The sequence below is a fragment of the Melozone crissalis genome, unplaced genomic scaffold (genome assembly GCF_028551555.1).
Source record: "Melozone crissalis strain CALT ecotype California unplaced genomic scaffold, PUWL_Pcris_2 ptg000034l_1, whole genome shotgun sequence".
Classification (NCBI taxonomy): domain Eukaryota; kingdom Metazoa; phylum Chordata; class Aves; order Passeriformes; family Passerellidae; genus Melozone; species Melozone crissalis.
In genome coordinates this window covers 16,257,311-16,274,861 of record NW_026535812.1, presented here as the reverse complement: position 1 = coordinate 16,274,861, position 17,551 = coordinate 16,257,311, and the positions used below count along the sequence as shown (strand labels likewise).

Sequence of the window (17,551 nt, the reverse complement as noted above, 5' to 3'; positions counted from 1 at the left end):
CGGCAAAGGCTGTGAAGGTTAGACTCCAGAGTTTATCAACACTCCACTGCACAGACATTTAAAATGACTATTTTAAATTTTTTTATGTTTTATATACAGTAAGATCTGAATAATTTTATTTTTTCTTTTTGTTTCACATAACTGGGAAAAATAAAACCCGTGTATTTGTAATTTTTTTTTTTTAATTTCTAATGTTTTTCCACCTATCTGTACTATGGGTTTAGAGGCACTCCATCATGTGATGAATATTTTTTCTCTCTCTCTTTTTTTTTTTTTTAAAGTGTTGCAAGTATCCTTTGGACAGCTTCTCCCCGCCATGCCCCCGCAGACGAGCTCCTCCTGGGCAATCCGTGCCTTCAGCAGGCCTTGGGGAGCTCCGGGGGCACCTCGCTGGCCGAGATGCGGTACTGCACCTTGGTGTTGGTGATGGCCCCGTGCTTCTGCCGCAGGTGCAGCCGCAGCTGGCTTTTGTGGCGGAAATGCAGGTTGCACTTCTCACACTGTGGGGCGACAGGCAAAGAGAGAGGGTGTCACACGCTGTGGCAGGGAACACATCCTCAGCCCTAGGACACTGCACCCACTATACAGGCGGACCAGGGGAAAAGTGGGAACATGGTGGGAGGAGCAGCACCTGCGGGCACCCCATCCCAGGCTTGCAGCAGCCTGTATGGATTATGGGATGCACAAAGGGCTAAGTCCCTCAGGAGATGACTCTGGCTCTGTTAGACATAGCACCAAGCTCCATATCTAGGTGATCAAACCAGCTACAGGGCTATTTCTAGAGCTGCTTTTGGCCTCTGCTGAGCTGAATGGCTTCAGGATGTTTAGATGTCAACCTCTTCTTGGATTCCCTTTCTAACAGATGGTGAAAGCCAGGAAAGCCCCAGCAAAGAGCTGGGAGCCCACAGGGCTTCAGGCAAGGCAGGGCATACTGCTTGCTGGGTGTGATTATCACCATCAGAGGGGAGCTCAGGCCAGGCTGTCTGCTCCTTTCCCCTATCCCCACACGCCACAGGCAGCTGTAATTTAAGCCACAGCTATTTGAAGTAGTGTGACCTTCTTCCAGATGGGGTGGAAGAAAAGAGCAGCTAAGATGTACCCAGCTTGGGCTGCATGTCAGTGTTTCCAACACAGCCACGCCTGAAAAAATACCACATCAGCATCAGCTAATGCCCGGGAGGGAAATGGGGCACGAGAAGCAGGGATGTGACCTTGGTGTGGGGCCTCATGAGGCTGGCAAAGGGCGTTAGGATGCTGCAACCAGCCTGTGCAAATGCCCTTGTGTCTTCACAGCCCCCAGGCTTGGCAGCATTGTCCCCCAGCCCAAGCTGAGATTCCCCACCACCAAAACAAGCAGGGCACTCACATGATAGGGTTTCTCTCCTGTGTGGATTCGAAGGTGACTTTTGAGGGTCTGCAGGTGCCGGAAGCGTGTGCCGCAGATCTCGCAGGGGTACGGCTTCTCCCCGGTGTGAATGAGCACGTGAGCACGGAGGTGGGCCACCTGCAGAGAGCAGCTCTGGGTCACAACAGCCCCAGGGAGGATGGCATCCCACTGGGAGCAAGGGAGAATCCCACCCCTGTGGGAATGGGGTTCTGCCCAGATGGCTTTTTTGGTCTATTGGGTTATAGCTGGGAGTCAGAGACGTGTCTAAGCTCTGGTACCTCCAGTCCTTAAGACAAAATGGAGCAGAATAGCCACAACCAGCAGTCAGGCTTCCTTACTAAGCCAAATTTTCCGCCTCGAATCTTAAGGTCCATATATATCCTATAACATCATGGAAAGAGCTGCCCAAGGTAGCAAGGTGGGCTATCATCACCCTTCTCTCTGCCATGAGGCATCACCAGTGCTGGCAGTGAAGATCTGCCAGTCTTGGGGAGAAGATCCAACCATATCCCACCTCCCCAGGCACTGTGGGTCCCAGAGGCCTCACACACCTGGACAAATCTGGCGCCACAGGTCTCACACTTGTAGGGTTTCTCCCCAGAGTGGATGCGTGTGTGGGTTTTCAGGTTGGCTGGTCGGTTGAACTGTGCCCCGCAGATGTTGCAGCGGTACGGCTTCTCTCCTGCAGAGCCCAAAAGAAAGGATGAAGGATTAGCTACATTCAGGTGTGCTCAGCACCCAGGATCCAGGGTGCTCCCCAGAGTTCAGCCCCTTCAGATGCCAGACCCCATGGCATGAAGCACCAGCCCTGACTCCCATCCCTTTTGGAGATGGCTGTGAACAAGCAGCATTGGGCAGGGTGTCCACAGGGCAGGGTGAGCTCAGGAGGAAGCTTTTCTCTTTTGGATTGGGAGCTGCAGCCTTCAGGGCAAGAGAGGAAGTCAGGCAGTTCTGCCAGCAAGGATTAACAGCATTGTTCCTCCAGACCCTGGGACAGCAGCTGGCACCTACATCTCCCTAGAGCTGTCAGTAAGCACCCTTGAACACTGCCCTGGTACTTGTGTTGTCTCAGTCCCCTGCACGGCCCTCCTAGAGCTCAGCTGAGACTGTGGGAATTTGGGTCTAATTCAGTGCAGCAGCAGTGTCATCAGCCCAGACTTCCCTTCCCCAGCTTGTGAACTGGCTGTTGACATGTTAAGCATTAAAAGCATGAAATAAAATAAGCTCTAGGTTTGTCAGCAAATGACTAAACCCTTAATATCCTCTTCCTTTCTCAGCTTTCATTGTGCTGATTCACAGAGTCCATCCATTCACAGATTTTCCCATCAGCACAGTTTATGCCAAGCTAGATGTGACCTGGATTTCTAGGATGTAAAAATAAATCTCAGACTTCTCCCTAAATGTTCTTTCGACTATTTTTAATATTTTTTTTCTTGCTTAAGTCTACCACAAAGTTACCTGGAGGCCATGCATTTGCTCCCAGTTATGAATTTTGCATGACACCTTTAAAAATAGTGTTGCCCAGTGCTTTATAGCAAAGGAGGTTGAGTTCTACCCTTGTTGCAAGGGCAGGTATCTCCCCCATTCCCAGGGTTGGTGCTCTGTCCAAGGGCTCCCTGGCAGCGCCAAGTAAAGCACCTTGCTCTTCCCATCAGGGACAGCTTGTGACACAGAGCAGAGCACCAGGCACAAATCCAGCCACAAGCACCCTCGTGCTCACCAACCCACAGCCAGCACTGTACCTGTGTGGACGGTTTTGTGGCTGGCAAGATTCCCCTTGTAGCGAAAGGAGGCCTGGCAGCGGTCACACTTGTAGGGCTTGTCACTGTGCACCTGCAGAGAATGTCTCTTGAGAGACGCCTCCTCGGAGAACCGGCAGTCGCACTCGTTGCAGAAGAAGGCTCCGTTCTCTGGGAGGGCAGAGAGAGGAGCAATCAGATGGACAGTGCATGGGTCACCTTCTTGGTAGGCTATGGGAAGGATTTGGGACGGAGAGTGGCAGCCAGAGCAAGTGTTGGAACAAGCACCCAGGTGCAGGGTTTCACATTCAGTTGTGCTTGCACTGTGCTGTTACCTCTTCCAGAGAGGTCCATGAAAGCACTCAAGAGATCAGGCATCCTCTGAAGGATGCTCAGCTCTGGAGCAACTCCTGCACCTTCAGAGGTCTTTTAACCTTTACAGGTACAGAGGTCTGCCTTGAGCTTGGGAAGATGATCATGATGCAAATCACAAGGCAGACTCCCTCAGTAGGAAGATGCCCAACTCTTAAATGTTGTGTTGAGTGTTACCACAGTGATGCTCCCTCCTTGGATCTCTGCCCACACTACAAGTGGCAATGCTGCATTCCCCCTCCCTGAGCTACAGGCAGATGAGTGCACAGATACCTGTCTTTGGGCTTGTGGGGTTTTGTAACAAGATTGCAAGGCTCATTATCTGCACTTCCCCAGATGTGCACACTGGGCTCCCTGATAATAAAGATATCATGACGGATGCATGAGACATGCCAGCTTGCCCAATCCCCATTATGGGTCATTACATCTGTCAGGCTTGTTCTCTTGTGGTTCTGGTGGGGTGGGGTGCACTTGTTTCCTGTCCTTACCTGCCAGGTTTGCAGCAGGTGACTATCTCCCTGCACAAGGTATCTGAATGGTGCTGGGAAAGGGGAGGAAGGCAGCAATTCCCATGTGCATGCGTCCCTCATATGCATGCACACAGCTGGGCAGACAGTTAAGAGGGGGCTGTAAAGCACTGTGTGTTCCACCAGCATCTGGGACAGGTCTGACTGTGTGTTTGATCCCAGGGCACTCAGTGACAGATCCCTACATTACACAGCCCCCAGCTGCTGGCAGAAAAAGACGACCAAGGATGCAAGACTCACCGCAGCTGGAGTCGGAGTATTCAGACTGGGTTTCCCCCATCTCTTCTCCAAAGTTTGAGCCAGGGGTATGAAGGCACATCTCAGTATGTTGTGGGGACTGGCAGCCACAGGAGCTGCACTTTGATGAATGCATGTACAGTGGGGACTGCCCTTCACTGCTCCGAGGGGACCCATCCCGGGACCTGTGGAAGGAGAGCAACGTACAGAGCTGTGAGAAGGCCCTTGCTGTGCTCGAGATACCGAGGGTGTTTGCACCCCTCCCAACACAAGGGACAGACATGGTTTATGGGTACATCTTTGTGGTGAGCTGCACAGCATAGCCCTGATCAACAACAAATCCTTAAGCTTCAAACCTTCAGACGTCCATCACCAAATGACCTCATATGTCTTTAGGAACATCCAGGTCGAGAAAATAGCATATTGTTCCCTGATACTTTGGCCATTCCAATGCTTACAGCCAACAAAAACTTAAGGTATAGGAGTCTGGTGGAAACACAGGCTAGGCAAATCCAGGCTCCAAAAATCATCCAGAGCTGCCAAAGTTACCCAGGGATTCACAACCCAACATTTCCAGTTCCTTTGCCAGTCCTCACTGGCACCACTACAGTGGGGATGGTGGGCACCCAATGTCACTGGCAGCCCTCCACCTAATGCAGGGGATTCCATCTGCTCATGACTGGACTTCCCAGCCCAATGCTACAGATATTTCACACTTCCAAACCCTCACCAACAATGCAGGAAGTCCTGTTTCTCAGGGAAGAGGGGCAAGGGGGGTGGAAATCTTCTCACCTGTTAACAATATTGTTGAGTCTGCTCGCTTGTGGGATCGTAGAGTCTTCACCATTCACGCTTATCTTGGTGGGGGATTGCACATTGAGATGCTCCGGCTCCATGGACTGCTGGCAAGTGGACATGGGCACATAGGTGCGAGGAGAGAGGGTTCCCATCTCGTTCTGGTCAGCACTATCTTGCTTGGTGTTCTGGTTGAGAGAGTTGAGGACAATGAACTTGTACTTCTTCCAGTTGCAGGCTTTGGGGTCTGTGGGGCTCTTGGTGAAGAGGGAGCTGGAGTTCTGGCCGATACGGGCATTCTTGCTGCTGCTGGACTCAGTTGGTGAGTTGGGCTGGCAGTCTGACTTCTGCGGGCTCTGAGGGCTGATGAGTCCCTTGCGGTCCAGGGGTGTGTTGGTGGGCTCAAAGTGCTGGCTGATCTCGTCCTCTGAAGAGGTCCGCTCCTCCTCTTTGGCCACTTTGTCGCAGGGGAAGTAGGGATTGTTCCGGACTGAAGGGATGACAGGTTTGGGCCCAGAAGCCACGCTGTAGTGCATGTCACTCCTGGCTTCTTCAGCAGCACCTTCTTTTGGAGCATAGATGGTAGCGTGGCACATGTTGGCAGAGATGTCGGTGATGGTTCTCACGTACTCAGTGGGGATTGTCCTGGAGCTGTCGCACGGCAGGATCCTCTCCTTGGGGAAGGCACCTGCCCTTGAGAGTTCAGAGAGAGGCATCCTCATCTCCCGCAACTCATCATCCACCAGGAAGCTATTTAGAGGGAGAGGGCTGTATCCGTGGTAGGAAATGGGGGATCCAGACAAACTGTTGATCAAGCCGGGTGCAAAGGCCCTCCCGTTGCAGAGGGACCCGTTTTGAAGAGGCATTCCGTTCTCTGAGACATCTCTGCTCCGATAAGCCATCACCTCTGGGTGGCCCAGCATCCGTCCAGCCAGAAACTCTTCCCTTGGGGTCTTCACAGCAGACACCATCTCTGCTTCACTGTAATTGGGGAAAGCAAAGTAATTGTTTAGGAGGGAGACAAAGTCATTTTCAGCTGTTAAAGATATATTTGCAGATACTTTGTCGGTTCTTCCCCTGCCCGCCCAAACACACAGTCCCCAGCTCTTCAAAGCCCACCAACTGCACTCACCTAGACTTGACAAACCTTCGGCAGGTGTCAACCACGTGCTCCATCTGCAGGTAGAGTGCTGTGGCCATCACAGCCATGATATTGTTCTCCCTCAAGTTCAGGCGGGAGGTGTACATGAAGTCCAAGAGGATGCAAAACCCCTCAGGGTTAATTTCAGGATCCAGGTTGATAACATTCAAGTTGCACTTGAGCTGGTCAGTGAAGATGCTGTAGAAGAGGCCACTGCAGAGGGGAGACAGTAGAGAGGACAAGTGTTATGACAATTCAAAGGAAAAAAAGGAGAATTTGTATGAAATCCCTGAGTGCAGAGGGGGTTTGTGAATGGGAAGGGAGGAGGAGGAGGCAATTACCGAATTCCCTGAGCTTCCCCCTTATTATCAAGCTTGGTTTCTCAGCTTAGTAAGCGTCTTCTGCACTGCACTTTTCTCAACTGGAACAGCCTGCTTTTAGCTCTCACCTAGTCAACAACTCCCCACTGCCTCCATTTAGTAATTCCCCAGCTTTTTTGTTTTTTTCCATTGTTGTTCTTATCACCATCCCCCTTCTACTATGACTCATTTCTTTCAGAAGCCTCTCGGGGCATCCACACAGTTTTAAACCAGAAAAACAAAAAAAGGAGAAATGTTGGCAAAACATTTTTCAGACATTTTAATAGTCAAAGCTCGGCTTTTTGAAATCTTTACACCATGTCAGCAAGAGAACCTGGAAGGCACTTGCTGTAACTCAACTGGGCAATGGTGGGATGTTAATTAGCATTCACTGGGAAGCAATTCCAGCAATCTTAGGAGATGGGAAAGGATTCAGACCACATCAGGCTTTAAAAAAATAAAAAAAAAAATTAATCAACTAAGGTGGGTGCAGCCAGCAGTCTGGGAGCCAGGGAGGAATAGCTCTAAAAATAGCAGTGGCAGGGGACACCTCGGTCACAGAAGACTCACTCATCCCAGTGAACATCCAGCCCTCCCTCTCCTCTCCTGTCCTTGTGGCACATTTGTGCTTTGCCTTCAGGGATGTGCCTCACAGCTGCAGTGCTCCTGCTGGTCTCCATAGGCTGTGTGTGTGGGCAGATGCGGGTACACAAGGAGAGAGGTGAGGGCAGCACACTGGAGGGAAGCGGTCTCAGCTCTAATCCCATTACAGGTATAAATTTCTTGGCAGCCCCCTTCCGTTCTGTTTCTCTGCCTCTGATTCCTCGTGAATCCCACGAGCCCCCACAGGGCTGCAGCAGTGCTTCTGGAGGCCAAAGGCTGAAGGAGCAAGGAGGGAGCCAGGGAAGGAGCCTGCTCTCACCTGCAGGCCATCAGGACTGTTTTGTGGGCTCTGAACTGCTCCCGGTTCACGATGATGACGACATCGGTCAAGATGTCCCGGCTTCTAAGGCGGTTGAGGTTGAGGAGGACGTCGCTGGCGTGGCGCGTGAACTGGATGCAGCTGTCTGCCGGCGAGGCCATCTTGAGTCTGGGACACACAAGCATCAGAGGAAGATGAGAAGGGAGAACAAGCAGGCAAGTACCCGAAACCTGAGGAAGAGACAGCTGCTGCTCTGGGACATACTCAGATGGCCAGCTGCTCCTGGTAGGGGCAGCACCAACTCCTTGGTTCCAAGGCAAACAGTCCTGTACCACACCAAGCTTTTGCCAGGCTGCCTAGTGATGTCCCATGTCTCCTGATAGTGAGACCTGGCACGTCTCATCCCACCCATCAAGCTGGTGGTGAATGCAATCAGACCCTCCTGATGATTAGCCAACCATCTCCTCTTTCTCCCTGCCTCACCCATGGCAGCCCCACCCCAGTCCACTCCGCCCACTCAGGTTCATCTCCATAATGTTTCCAACTTTAGAAGCTTCTAGCCTTCCAAACTCCCTCAGGAGCCATCCTCCTCACCTGTGTGATGTCTGGCTGTAAATCCAGCCACAGGAATCAAAACAAGCCTTAAGGTCCCAACTGAAGTTGAATGATTTCAACATCTGGAAAATCCAGCCCACAGTGGAATACCAGCCCTCACCCAGGAAACTACTTTCCTGCTCCCAAGTCGTGGTCACTCTGGAGAAGACCTGTCCACAGTTTCCCAATTAAATGGTGAGGAGCAGAACTCATCTAACCTGCTGGGCTGCTACCCACACCATGGCCCATGAGCAAGGTTTGGGTTAGTCGAGGAATATGAAGCCTTCTCCCAACACAACACCTGTTGACACATCTCAGAGGTGTCATCCCAAGCAGCACCCAGGATGGCCCATGTCTCCCTGAGGTTTGGGCTGGAATATGCATCTTTGGTGGTAAATTCTTCGATGCTCAACCCCCTGCCATAATCCTGACTCCTCCTTCCCCAGTGACACATGAACATACAGTAGTTTCTAGAGAGCAGCTGCTCTCCCAAAACCAAATTCCAGCTGTGTCTAATGAAACATTGCATTAAGGAAAGGGGAGACAGATTAGGAGGAAAAATACAAGATTTAAATTTACATACCCAATGCCTCAATTCACAGTCCAAAAGTTTCTTTCAAACCTACAAATAAATCACAAGAAAACAAGCACCACATTAGCTTATAATTATGAATTGGCATGGCAGGTCACAAGGCTGCTATTTCACTCAAGTATCAGTTGGATAAAAGCTAGAGATAACAAACCTTCTACTCTCCAGTAAGGTTAACATTTGTTTCTTCCGGTACAGTACGTTCTTATCACAATCACAGCCTTTGAGAATCCAATCATAGCTTCTTCCACACCCTCTAGCCCAAACCATGGGCGGATGCCAAGGAGATTTTCATTTCCATGACTCAGGAACTTAAAGGCAGGTGGGGAAAGGAAGTCAAGCGAGAATTTTCTCACCACTTCTTTTGGAGATAACTCTTCCCCTGCCAAAACTGAATTCCTGTCCGGTGCCACATTCAAGCCATGCCATACTCCCAGCACCTTGTTAACAGGTATGACATACACACAAACATCTGCTGCCACTCTCCTCAGAAACCCACATGCTCCAGCCATTGGTGAAAACGCCCTGGGATGGGATTGCTCAACAGATTTGGGAGGATATAGGTGTCAAGTACACACGTGACTTGGCCAGGACTGCATAGGAAGCCAGTGGTGGAGACAATAAGGATGCAGAACAAATGTCCCTTCCTCTTGCTGCTGCCAAAGCCTTCCCTTAAACCACAAGCTGTGTCTCCAGGCACTGGCTTCACCCACCAATGTAGCTGAGACAGAACAGCAAGGAAGCCCAGGAGTTAATTGCCTTGCAGAACTCATACTAATCCTCCAAAGTTTTCTTAAACCAAACCCAATTGACTTGGCACCAATGCAGGAAGAATGTCCTCAGAGAGTTGCCTCAGCAGGTAGAGGCACAATAAATAAGTGAGACAACAAACTCCAAGACCTTCATCACACCATTTTGAGGACCAACCCCTAGATTGTTAAAACTGTAGGAAGCCAAATAATCCCTGAGAAAAGGGATTGTCCAGTGTTGCCTCTCCTCTCCCTTGCAGGAGATGTGCAGGACTGGAGCCCAAGATCCCCTCCCATCCCCAGAGCCACTGGGATGAAAAGATAAGATTTAAAGCAGGGTATCACACACAAAACCCAGAGGGTGTCTTACAGCTTTATTCCCGCCATCAAACACAAATCTTCAGAGCTGCTCTGAGCCTGGCCAGCTTAAAACTTCATGCACATACAAAAAGTGACTCATTTCCCAAATACTGCAGACTCTGACCTTTCTGTACATGCTCACTGCCAGCCAGTCACTACCGTCAACTGCGAGCCAAGGGACTCACAGTGCTCTGCAAGGAGCCCAGCACACATCCTTGTGCCCACATGAGCAGATGTGTGTGCTTGGGGCAGCTGGCTGGCACCCCAACCTCAGCCACAGTGGCAGGCATACTCTGCCAGGCTCTGGGGAGTCACCTCAGTGTCACAGAGGTGAGGAGGTAACCCACTTGTAAACCAACAAAGTTACAAACAGCCAGATGAACTCTGTACCCCTGAGCATCATGTGAGAAGCTGCTCTCGCCAAATCCCCTTATCCACAGTGAGGGCACAGCACTGCCAGGGGGACATCCAGCTTCTCTCCTGGAGCTGGACCCCAGCACAGCCCCCTCCCCACCTTTCCAAATTATCCCTCCCAGCACACCGCTGCTCAGCGTCCACAGCCCCAAGAGCTGGGCAGGTGCATCCCAAGCAGCTCCTGGCTGCAGGATGTGGGCATGCAAAGGGAAAGGGACTTTCCTTCCTCTCGCTGTGCTGAGCTGTATTAACCCTGCCCCTTCCAGTCCCCACACAGCACTAGCTCTGTACCCTAGCACGGGAGGATACTCAGACCAGAGAGAACAGGATGGCAAACAAGGACCAGAGACCAGTGATGGGGAGCAGAAAAAAACACTGCAGCTAAGCATGGTCTTTGCCATCTAAACCCCCCTTAAATCCCATGAGGCTCCTCCAGGCTCAGCTGGGGCCAGAGCATCATCCCACCCCACCCCTCCAGTTTTCCTGTCCAGTACCTTGCAGGTGTGGGCTCTCTGGTAGTGCTCGAGGCCGTGTGCCAGGGCTGGCTGTGCCCATAGAGGAAGGTCTGGAATGGGCACAGGGCCCATTTTGAGGGTGGCCACACGGGACAGTCACTGCTGTTGCCTTCCAGGAAGGCAATGGGTCTGCCCCAGCGGTTCAGGGAACAGCCCTTCCCTGCCGGCACCTCCCCGAGAAAACCCATTCCTGGAAAGGAGCCCAGAGCTGGCCCTGCCTTCCCTGCAGCTCTGTGAGCACAGGGAAGGTGTACCTTCCTGTGGGGGAACCTCTTTCAGCTCGCCCCAGGCAAAGGGGAGACCCTCTCTGCTCACTTACCCTAGGGCAGAGGGGAGAACCAGGGACTTCCAATCCATTTTTCTGCCATGCCTCTCCATTGATCTACTCTCCCAGTTAGAGGCAATCCCATTTCATTCATCCTCCTCCCGCTCTGTGCACAGGGGGGAACTCCTTGCTCCCTTATCCTTCCTTGCATGGTGATACCCCGTGGTCTTAACCCTTCTCCCGCCCCCAATCGCATAGGCAGGGAGGAGGGCATCAAACACTCCCCCTCCCTGGGCCCCAATCTCCTACCCCTCCACAGCCTGCAGCGCCGACTCGTTCACATCACCTTGGAGGGATGGCTGGGTGAAGTCTTCCTTCCCCACAGCCTCATCCCACACAGCGTTCTGAAACTGCCCGCCCAGGGGAAGCTCCATCCTGCCCTCCTCCTCCTCTGCAGTCCCTGCACCCTGCAGGGTCCCAGCCCCATGGGAACATCCCCGCTGCCTGCCAGGGTGTGCTGCCAGCTGCCTCTCCACCCTGCCAAGGAATGCCTGGTTTCTCCTGAACAGGGATCAGGGGGACAACCAAGAAAATGAGGTGGGGTGTGGGTGGCTGCCCCAGCAAAGCCATGGGTGCTACATGCCACGGTGAAGAAGATGCTTTTGGCTGTGGGTGTGTGAGTGCCCAGCTCAGCTTTCTGATACCACACAATCCAGGGGCACTAAGTGTCCTTTAGTTGTCACAGCAGTTTTATTAGTTTAGTAGCTTGTGGTTAGTGTCTAGGCCAAAATGTGGCTGGGTTAATAATAACCCAAGAAGAGACAGAGAAGTCCACAGCGTCAGCACAGATCAAAAGCAGCATCACCAGTGCAAGCCCTGTCGTATTTTCCACCGTACCCTTCCGAGAGCGGATCGCACTCGCTCTATCGAGCGGTCTCAATCTGATCCAATTTCCTGCCAGCAAACAAATGTTTCTAGGAAATGCAATGCATTATCTGGACGGGTTTATTATCAGCATTTGGAACCAGGAAAACTGCATATTTTCTCGAGCGCCGCAGGGAACTTTATAGTTCATACTTCAAAAGAGGTTTTAAAGGATTGCCCTTGAAAGCTGGCCCAGCTCAAGTCTCACATTGTTTTGGTCTTTGCAGAAGAAAATGCAGAGGAGGGAGGGGGTAAGCACGCCAAAACTGCCTCCAATGTTTTCCTACTAAAGAGGACTCCCCTGCCCTCTACGGAGCCAAGCTCTGGCTGTGAGGCAGAGGCAGTGCGTGCCCTTGGGAAGCAAGGAGTCGAGCCTTCCTCAGCATTTCAAACGACCCCAAGCAATCTGGCACATTAATTTTTCAAGGGAAGGCAGGAACCATGTGTCCTGGCTGAAACCTAGGGAGCTACTCCAGAGAACAGAAGATGGACTCCGTGCCCTGCCAACACAGCCCTGCACTGAGATGCCAACCCGAGAGCAGGGTACAGCTGGAGTCGGGTGTCCCCAGCAGCTGAGCTGGGTCCCTGGCCCCACTGGGCTCTAAGGAGGTGTCTGATCATCCCTACCCTGCTCTGGGACAGAAAATTATCAGCTGGCACCTGACCCTCCCTGTCTCTGTACTCCTGGGGCTGAGGGTGGCACAGCTCCTTCTGGCAGTAAGGAACTGCTCTGGCATCCCACCTGGATGGGATGAGACATGCACAGCTTGGGGTGCCTTGGCCAGGGCAGAGACACCTCCTTGCCCCTATATTTAGCCAGACAGATTTAAGGAGGGGAATTTCAAAGGGTATCTAGGTCCTACAGGACACTTTCTTCAGGAGCCATTCAGAGCCCCGTCCTGCAGTGTGCTTGTCTCAAGCTCTCTCCTCCATAAAAAGGGGCCCAACATTCCCCATGGGTACCCAGCATACAGCCCCAAAGGCAGCAACTGACCAGGAGAAAGAGGGAAAGGAAAACAATTTAGATCAAAAATTTCCTACCCCTCTCCCAAATGCCCCTAGTTCTATCTCTGGCTTAGATGGGAAGCTCCACTGAGATTACTGGGGTTTTAAAGCAGTCCTAAAGACAACACACTTGTTCCAGTTTAGGGGTGTGTGTCTTTTGGCTGCCAGCATCCTGCAGTGATGCTAACACATAAGATCTAGCTTGGATTTTAAAAAGAAAAAAAAAAAGGAAAAAGGAGGACTACATTTGCAGTCTAAATTTGCAGTCTGAAGGAGCTCACTGGTCAGATGCTGACTTTTGGATACTGATCTAACCAAACTGCAAACTGTGAACTCCTGAGGTTTGCCAATGCCTGCTGTAAACATGGAAACCAAGTGTCACTTTTTGCCAAACAGAAGAATGGTTTAAAAATAGATCTAGAGAAGAATACAGGCACTCGGCATACAGGCTCCCGTTTATAGACTCCCAGGCTACTATAAAATGGAGCAAGAGGTTATGAGCACACAAGCAACCTTCCACCAAATTTAGATTTTACCAACTTCTCAGAAAAATGAAAACAACATTTCAGGCTCCAGCTGAACCAGTAAAAGCTCTTTGAGTGAAGTTGCCAGCCCAGGTATTACAGAATGCAGACTAAACCAGGCATGAAACAGTTCTTCGACTTCAACACCATAAATATATGAAGGTACATAAATTGCACACTGAGAAATGCATCTACTGATTAGAGCTTCATTTTATTCATCTATAGACTTTGTGAAAAGGTTTTATTTTTCATGGAAAAATAAAGTGAGAGGACAGTCCTACCACATAGGACTAGCATACAAAGTTTTACCACCTGTATTTGTATGGGGTTTTGAGGATAACATTACTGTTTACTAAGAAAAAAATGTGTTCCAAACCCAAATACTATTCCTACAAATTCATATTGGGCTGCTGCAGTTGGACACTGAAAGCTTTCCCCACCCAAGGAAAAAAAAAAAAAAGAAAACAGAAAAAAAGCATAGCTTTACAATACATCCTAAATTAGGCAAAAATTCAAGGGCAGATTAACACCACAACTCGGAAAGATTTTCACATGTGATTTCATGACCAGACCCAGAGAGAACTCCATATGGAAATGTCAGTGACTTTAATAAGCACTCGGTTGTTTCCAATTAGGCTCCTTAAGTAAGTTCAGTGGCATCCAGAGTTTCCTCTGCCACCTTCCTCCAAGCTGGCAAGCATTTTTTTTTCTTTTTTTAACGAGCAGTTAATAAACATGTTCCCACTCTCCCGAGGCCGCCGGCCCCGCGCGGAGCGGCGGGAGGTGACACTAGATGGCACCAGCTCGCCTTGCTGCAGGAGCGATTTTTCCCCTTGGAAAATAAAACACCCCAACCAAACCTGGAAAACATATAATTTTGTCGATGTAATTCTGTTTCTCTTAAAACGCATCTGAGCAGCATTATTTTTATGAGCTTTTCCAGCCTTGTTTTGAAAAACTTAATGTTTCTGTTAGGTTTATTTTTGTACCATCCAACAGCCGGCTGAATCCTCCCTGCACTGCAAACAGGGATGTCTAAAAAGTGTCACAAAGCCTTTAGACAGATTTTTTTTTTTTGCTTTGTTTTTGGGGTGGGATTTGTAAGAATCACTTCTCATTCCAACTTCTTCCTTCACAATAATAACTAACCAGTTAACCTCCACTTCCTCTCCCAATATTGACTCAGACAGAACTGAGGAGGATTGGAAATTGGAATTGAAATGTATCTCAAGAGATCTTTGATCTGTTTTGCCAATCAAAATTGAACACCAAGAGATGAACTCTTTTCTTACTGGAAGAATATAATAATCCATTCTTCTGGAAATTTTCTAGATACCCTTTGAATATTTTAATGGTTTGGTTATATGTTTCATGGGGCAATATGTTTGCCATCTATAATGCAAGTTTCTAAACCTGCAATCCTACCCTGAGGAGAAAATAACAGAATCTTTGGTTCTGCTTCTCTGTGCATATATAAAGAGAGGATTCCCCTAAAATATTTTTAGAGCAATTTTCAAACTGTAACCTACTCAAGGACTGAAAGAAGGAGCCTGCATTTGCTCCTAAAGCTCTTATCCTTCAAATTCTTGAAACAGTATGGCAAATAATTTTTAAAGCATTTAAAGGCTCAGGAGAGAAATCAATAAAATTCCCAGATCGAATAAGGGCCAGATCCCAAACCCGCCCCTGCTGACACTTCCACTGGCACAAGTAGCAATTTGGCCCAAGATGGAGATGTCGGACCAATGTAGCAGCTTCTCACTGAGCCTCATCCGTCTGTCCCCAGCCTCCCTTCGCACTGATCCTGCGCCTACTGAAGTCAGTGGAAAAAACTAACCGGGGATGGGTTTGTTTTTGTTGATTTTGACTCATGATTTTAAGCCCAGATTTGCCTTTTCCCTGGAAATGCAACAGGGGGGTTAAAGGCAGCTTTTTAGGCACATCTGAGAGGCTGCCGCGGATTTTTCTGAGCAAACGCCTTGCTTTCTGTTTCCCTCCTTCCCAAGAGGCGATTTCATAACATTTCATATTGTGACTTTGCAAACTACAGGCGGGGGGAACGGCGGGGGGAGGGGGGGGGCGGCCGGGAGAGGTCGCTGCCGTCCGACCACGAAAGTTTTCATAACAAAGTTGGGCTTTTTCGGTTTTGTTTTGCCTTTTATTTTTACAGGGGGGGAGGGGGAGCTTAAAAAAAATTAAAAAAAAAAATGCGCACACAAGATCACGCACGTAATAAAAACCATTAAAAAACCCCAACAAACCAAAACAAACAGCGCTCTGTCTTTCCCCGCCCGCTCGCGGCGATTTCGGGGCCGCAGCGAGCGGCGCGGGGGTTGCGCGGCTCCCCGCGGCCGTTCGCTCCAGGAATAGCGTGTGGCCGGGGGCCAGCCCCGCGGCTGCCGGCGGCAGATTTACGAGCGCCTGTCCCCGCGCCAAGTCCGCCGCGGTAGTAAACACAGGGCAAGGGCTGCGCTGGGGGCAGTGGGGGGCTCCGCACGCATCGCGCCCCGGACCCCGTCCCTCGCATCCCTCGCACGGCTGCGCTCCGCTTCCCCACGCCCGCCGCCTTCCTCCCGGCGGGGGACGCCCGCTCCTCCCCACGGCTGGTGGTGTTATTATTATTATTGTTATTATTATTATTTTCAGCCCTAGCGTGATATTCAGAGTCGCTTCATACACTTTTGCCCCTTCGCGAGTTTTGCATCGCGGTTGGGTTCCCGGCTGGCAGCCGCCCCGCACGCACCGTCGAGGCGAGCGCGGTCCCCGCCGCCCCGGGCCGGCGCTCCGCGGTGCTCCGGGGCCGGCAGCCGGCGGCGGCCGAGCCTCCCCGCGGGCTCCCCCCTTCCCCGGGCAGGGAAATGCCGCAAGTCTTCTCCATCACCGCCCGCTCCTAGCCCGGGGCTTGACAGATCACGGCGCAGCCCCGCCACAGGTTGCAAAACGCACCAGCCCTTTCGCGGTTGCGCCGGGGACAGAATAACAATAATAATGCTTTAATAACAAAACCAGAGAGAAACGGGGGCTGGCGCGGAAAGGCCGGTGCCCGGTGCCGCCGAGCCCCCGCGCTGCCGCCAGCCCCGCTCCGCGGCGGCTTCGTGCGGCGGCGAAACAACAGCGACACAACACGCACACACCAAAAAAATAATAAAAAAAAACAAACAGAGAAAAAAATACAAAAAAAAAAAAAAAGAAAGAAAAAAAGGGCAAAGAAAAATAACACACCCCGACCGAAGGATCCAGCCATTGAGAGCGGACCCCGAGTCACGCCACAAGCCCGGCGGCCGCCAGCGCTCGCCGCCGTCCTGCGCCCGCGGAGCGGCTGCAGGTGCAGAGAGGAGCCGCCGCCGTCCCCCCCGTCCCCACCCGGCCGTCACGCGTGCGGGAAAACCAATAATCCCAGATAACCGATAATCCCCGGGAGAGGACGGCGAGGGGAGACACTCCCACCCACCCCGCTCCCCTCCCCTCATACACGCTCCCAGCGTTAAAGACATGCAGGCACCCCTATTTCCCTATTTTTTTCTCGCCTGACAGCGGGAAAGGGAAAAGGGGGGGATGTGTATGTGAAATAAAAAAATAAATAAGCCAAGGAAAAAATTAAATTGAGATGATAATAATAATAGTACTAAAAAAAAAAAAAAAAATAAAGGGCACCTGCAGCGGGAAAGGGGGGGGAAGGAATGAGGAGAGAGAGGGAAAAAAAATGGGTAGAAATATATAGAGGCGGCTCCGCGCCAAGCGTCGGAGCGGGGCAGGGAGGGAAAGAGGAGGGAAAAAAATGGAGAGAGAGAAAAAAAAAAAAAAAAAAGCGAGCGAGAGAATTAAAGGGTAAAATCGGCCGCGGCAATAGAAGCAGCAATCACCTGGTCTCCGGGCTTTCCTAGAAACTCCTTGCATCACCACTTCTAAGAACCCCAGTTCTAAGAATCAACAGAGCCCAATTCTCGGAATTTGAGCTGCGGACTCTACCATTGCGCTCGGCATGGGGAGGGCCACGGACCTCCCCCCTCCGCGCCTTCCCCGGCGCCGCGCCCCTCCCGGTGTGCGCGCCCCCCCGGGGCGGCCGCCAGCAGGGTGGGCGAGGTGGGGGCGCGTGTCCCGGGGGGGCCGCGGCGGCGGCGGGGGTCTCACGG

General features: G+C 51.2%; 1 protein-coding gene across 1 annotated transcript; it reads right to left on the bottom strand.

Annotated features, from left to right (window-relative positions):
* Nucleotides 1-259: 259 nt before the first annotated feature.
* On the bottom strand, nt 260-17,350 carry BCL6 (BCL6 transcription repressor). Its single transcript, XM_054282450.1, has 10 exons — nt 17,282-17,350; nt 8,657-8,695; nt 7,480-7,647; nt 6,190-6,411; nt 5,055-6,038; nt 4,266-4,447; nt 3,130-3,297; nt 1,939-2,069; nt 1,367-1,504; nt 260-500 (listed from the first exon to the last, which is right to left on the bottom strand). Exons 3-10 carry the CDS (start codon nt 7,638-7,640, stop codon nt 357-359), a joined length of 2,130 nt encoding a protein of 709 aa, XP_054138425.1. The 5' UTR covers nt 7,641-7,647; nt 8,657-8,695; nt 17,282-17,350; the 3' UTR covers nt 260-356.
* Between the last annotated feature and the right edge of the window lie 201 nt (nt 17,351-17,551).

Bases quoted from the DNA above. Each gene is read 5' to 3' on its own strand.
- BCL6 (XM_054282450.1), bottom strand. From the start codon at position 7,640: ATGGCCTCGCCGGCAGACAGCTGCATCCAGTTCACGCGCCACGCCAGC. The intron at 1,505-1,938 runs GTGTGTGAGGCC...TGCTCTCTGCAG, and splicing joins GTGGCGCCAGATTTGTCCAG to GTGGCCCACCTCCGTGCTCA. The intron at 501-1,366 runs GTGAGTGCCCTG...GTCGCCCCACAG, and splicing joins CAGGAGAGAAACCCTATCAT to TGTGAGAAGTGCAACCTGCA.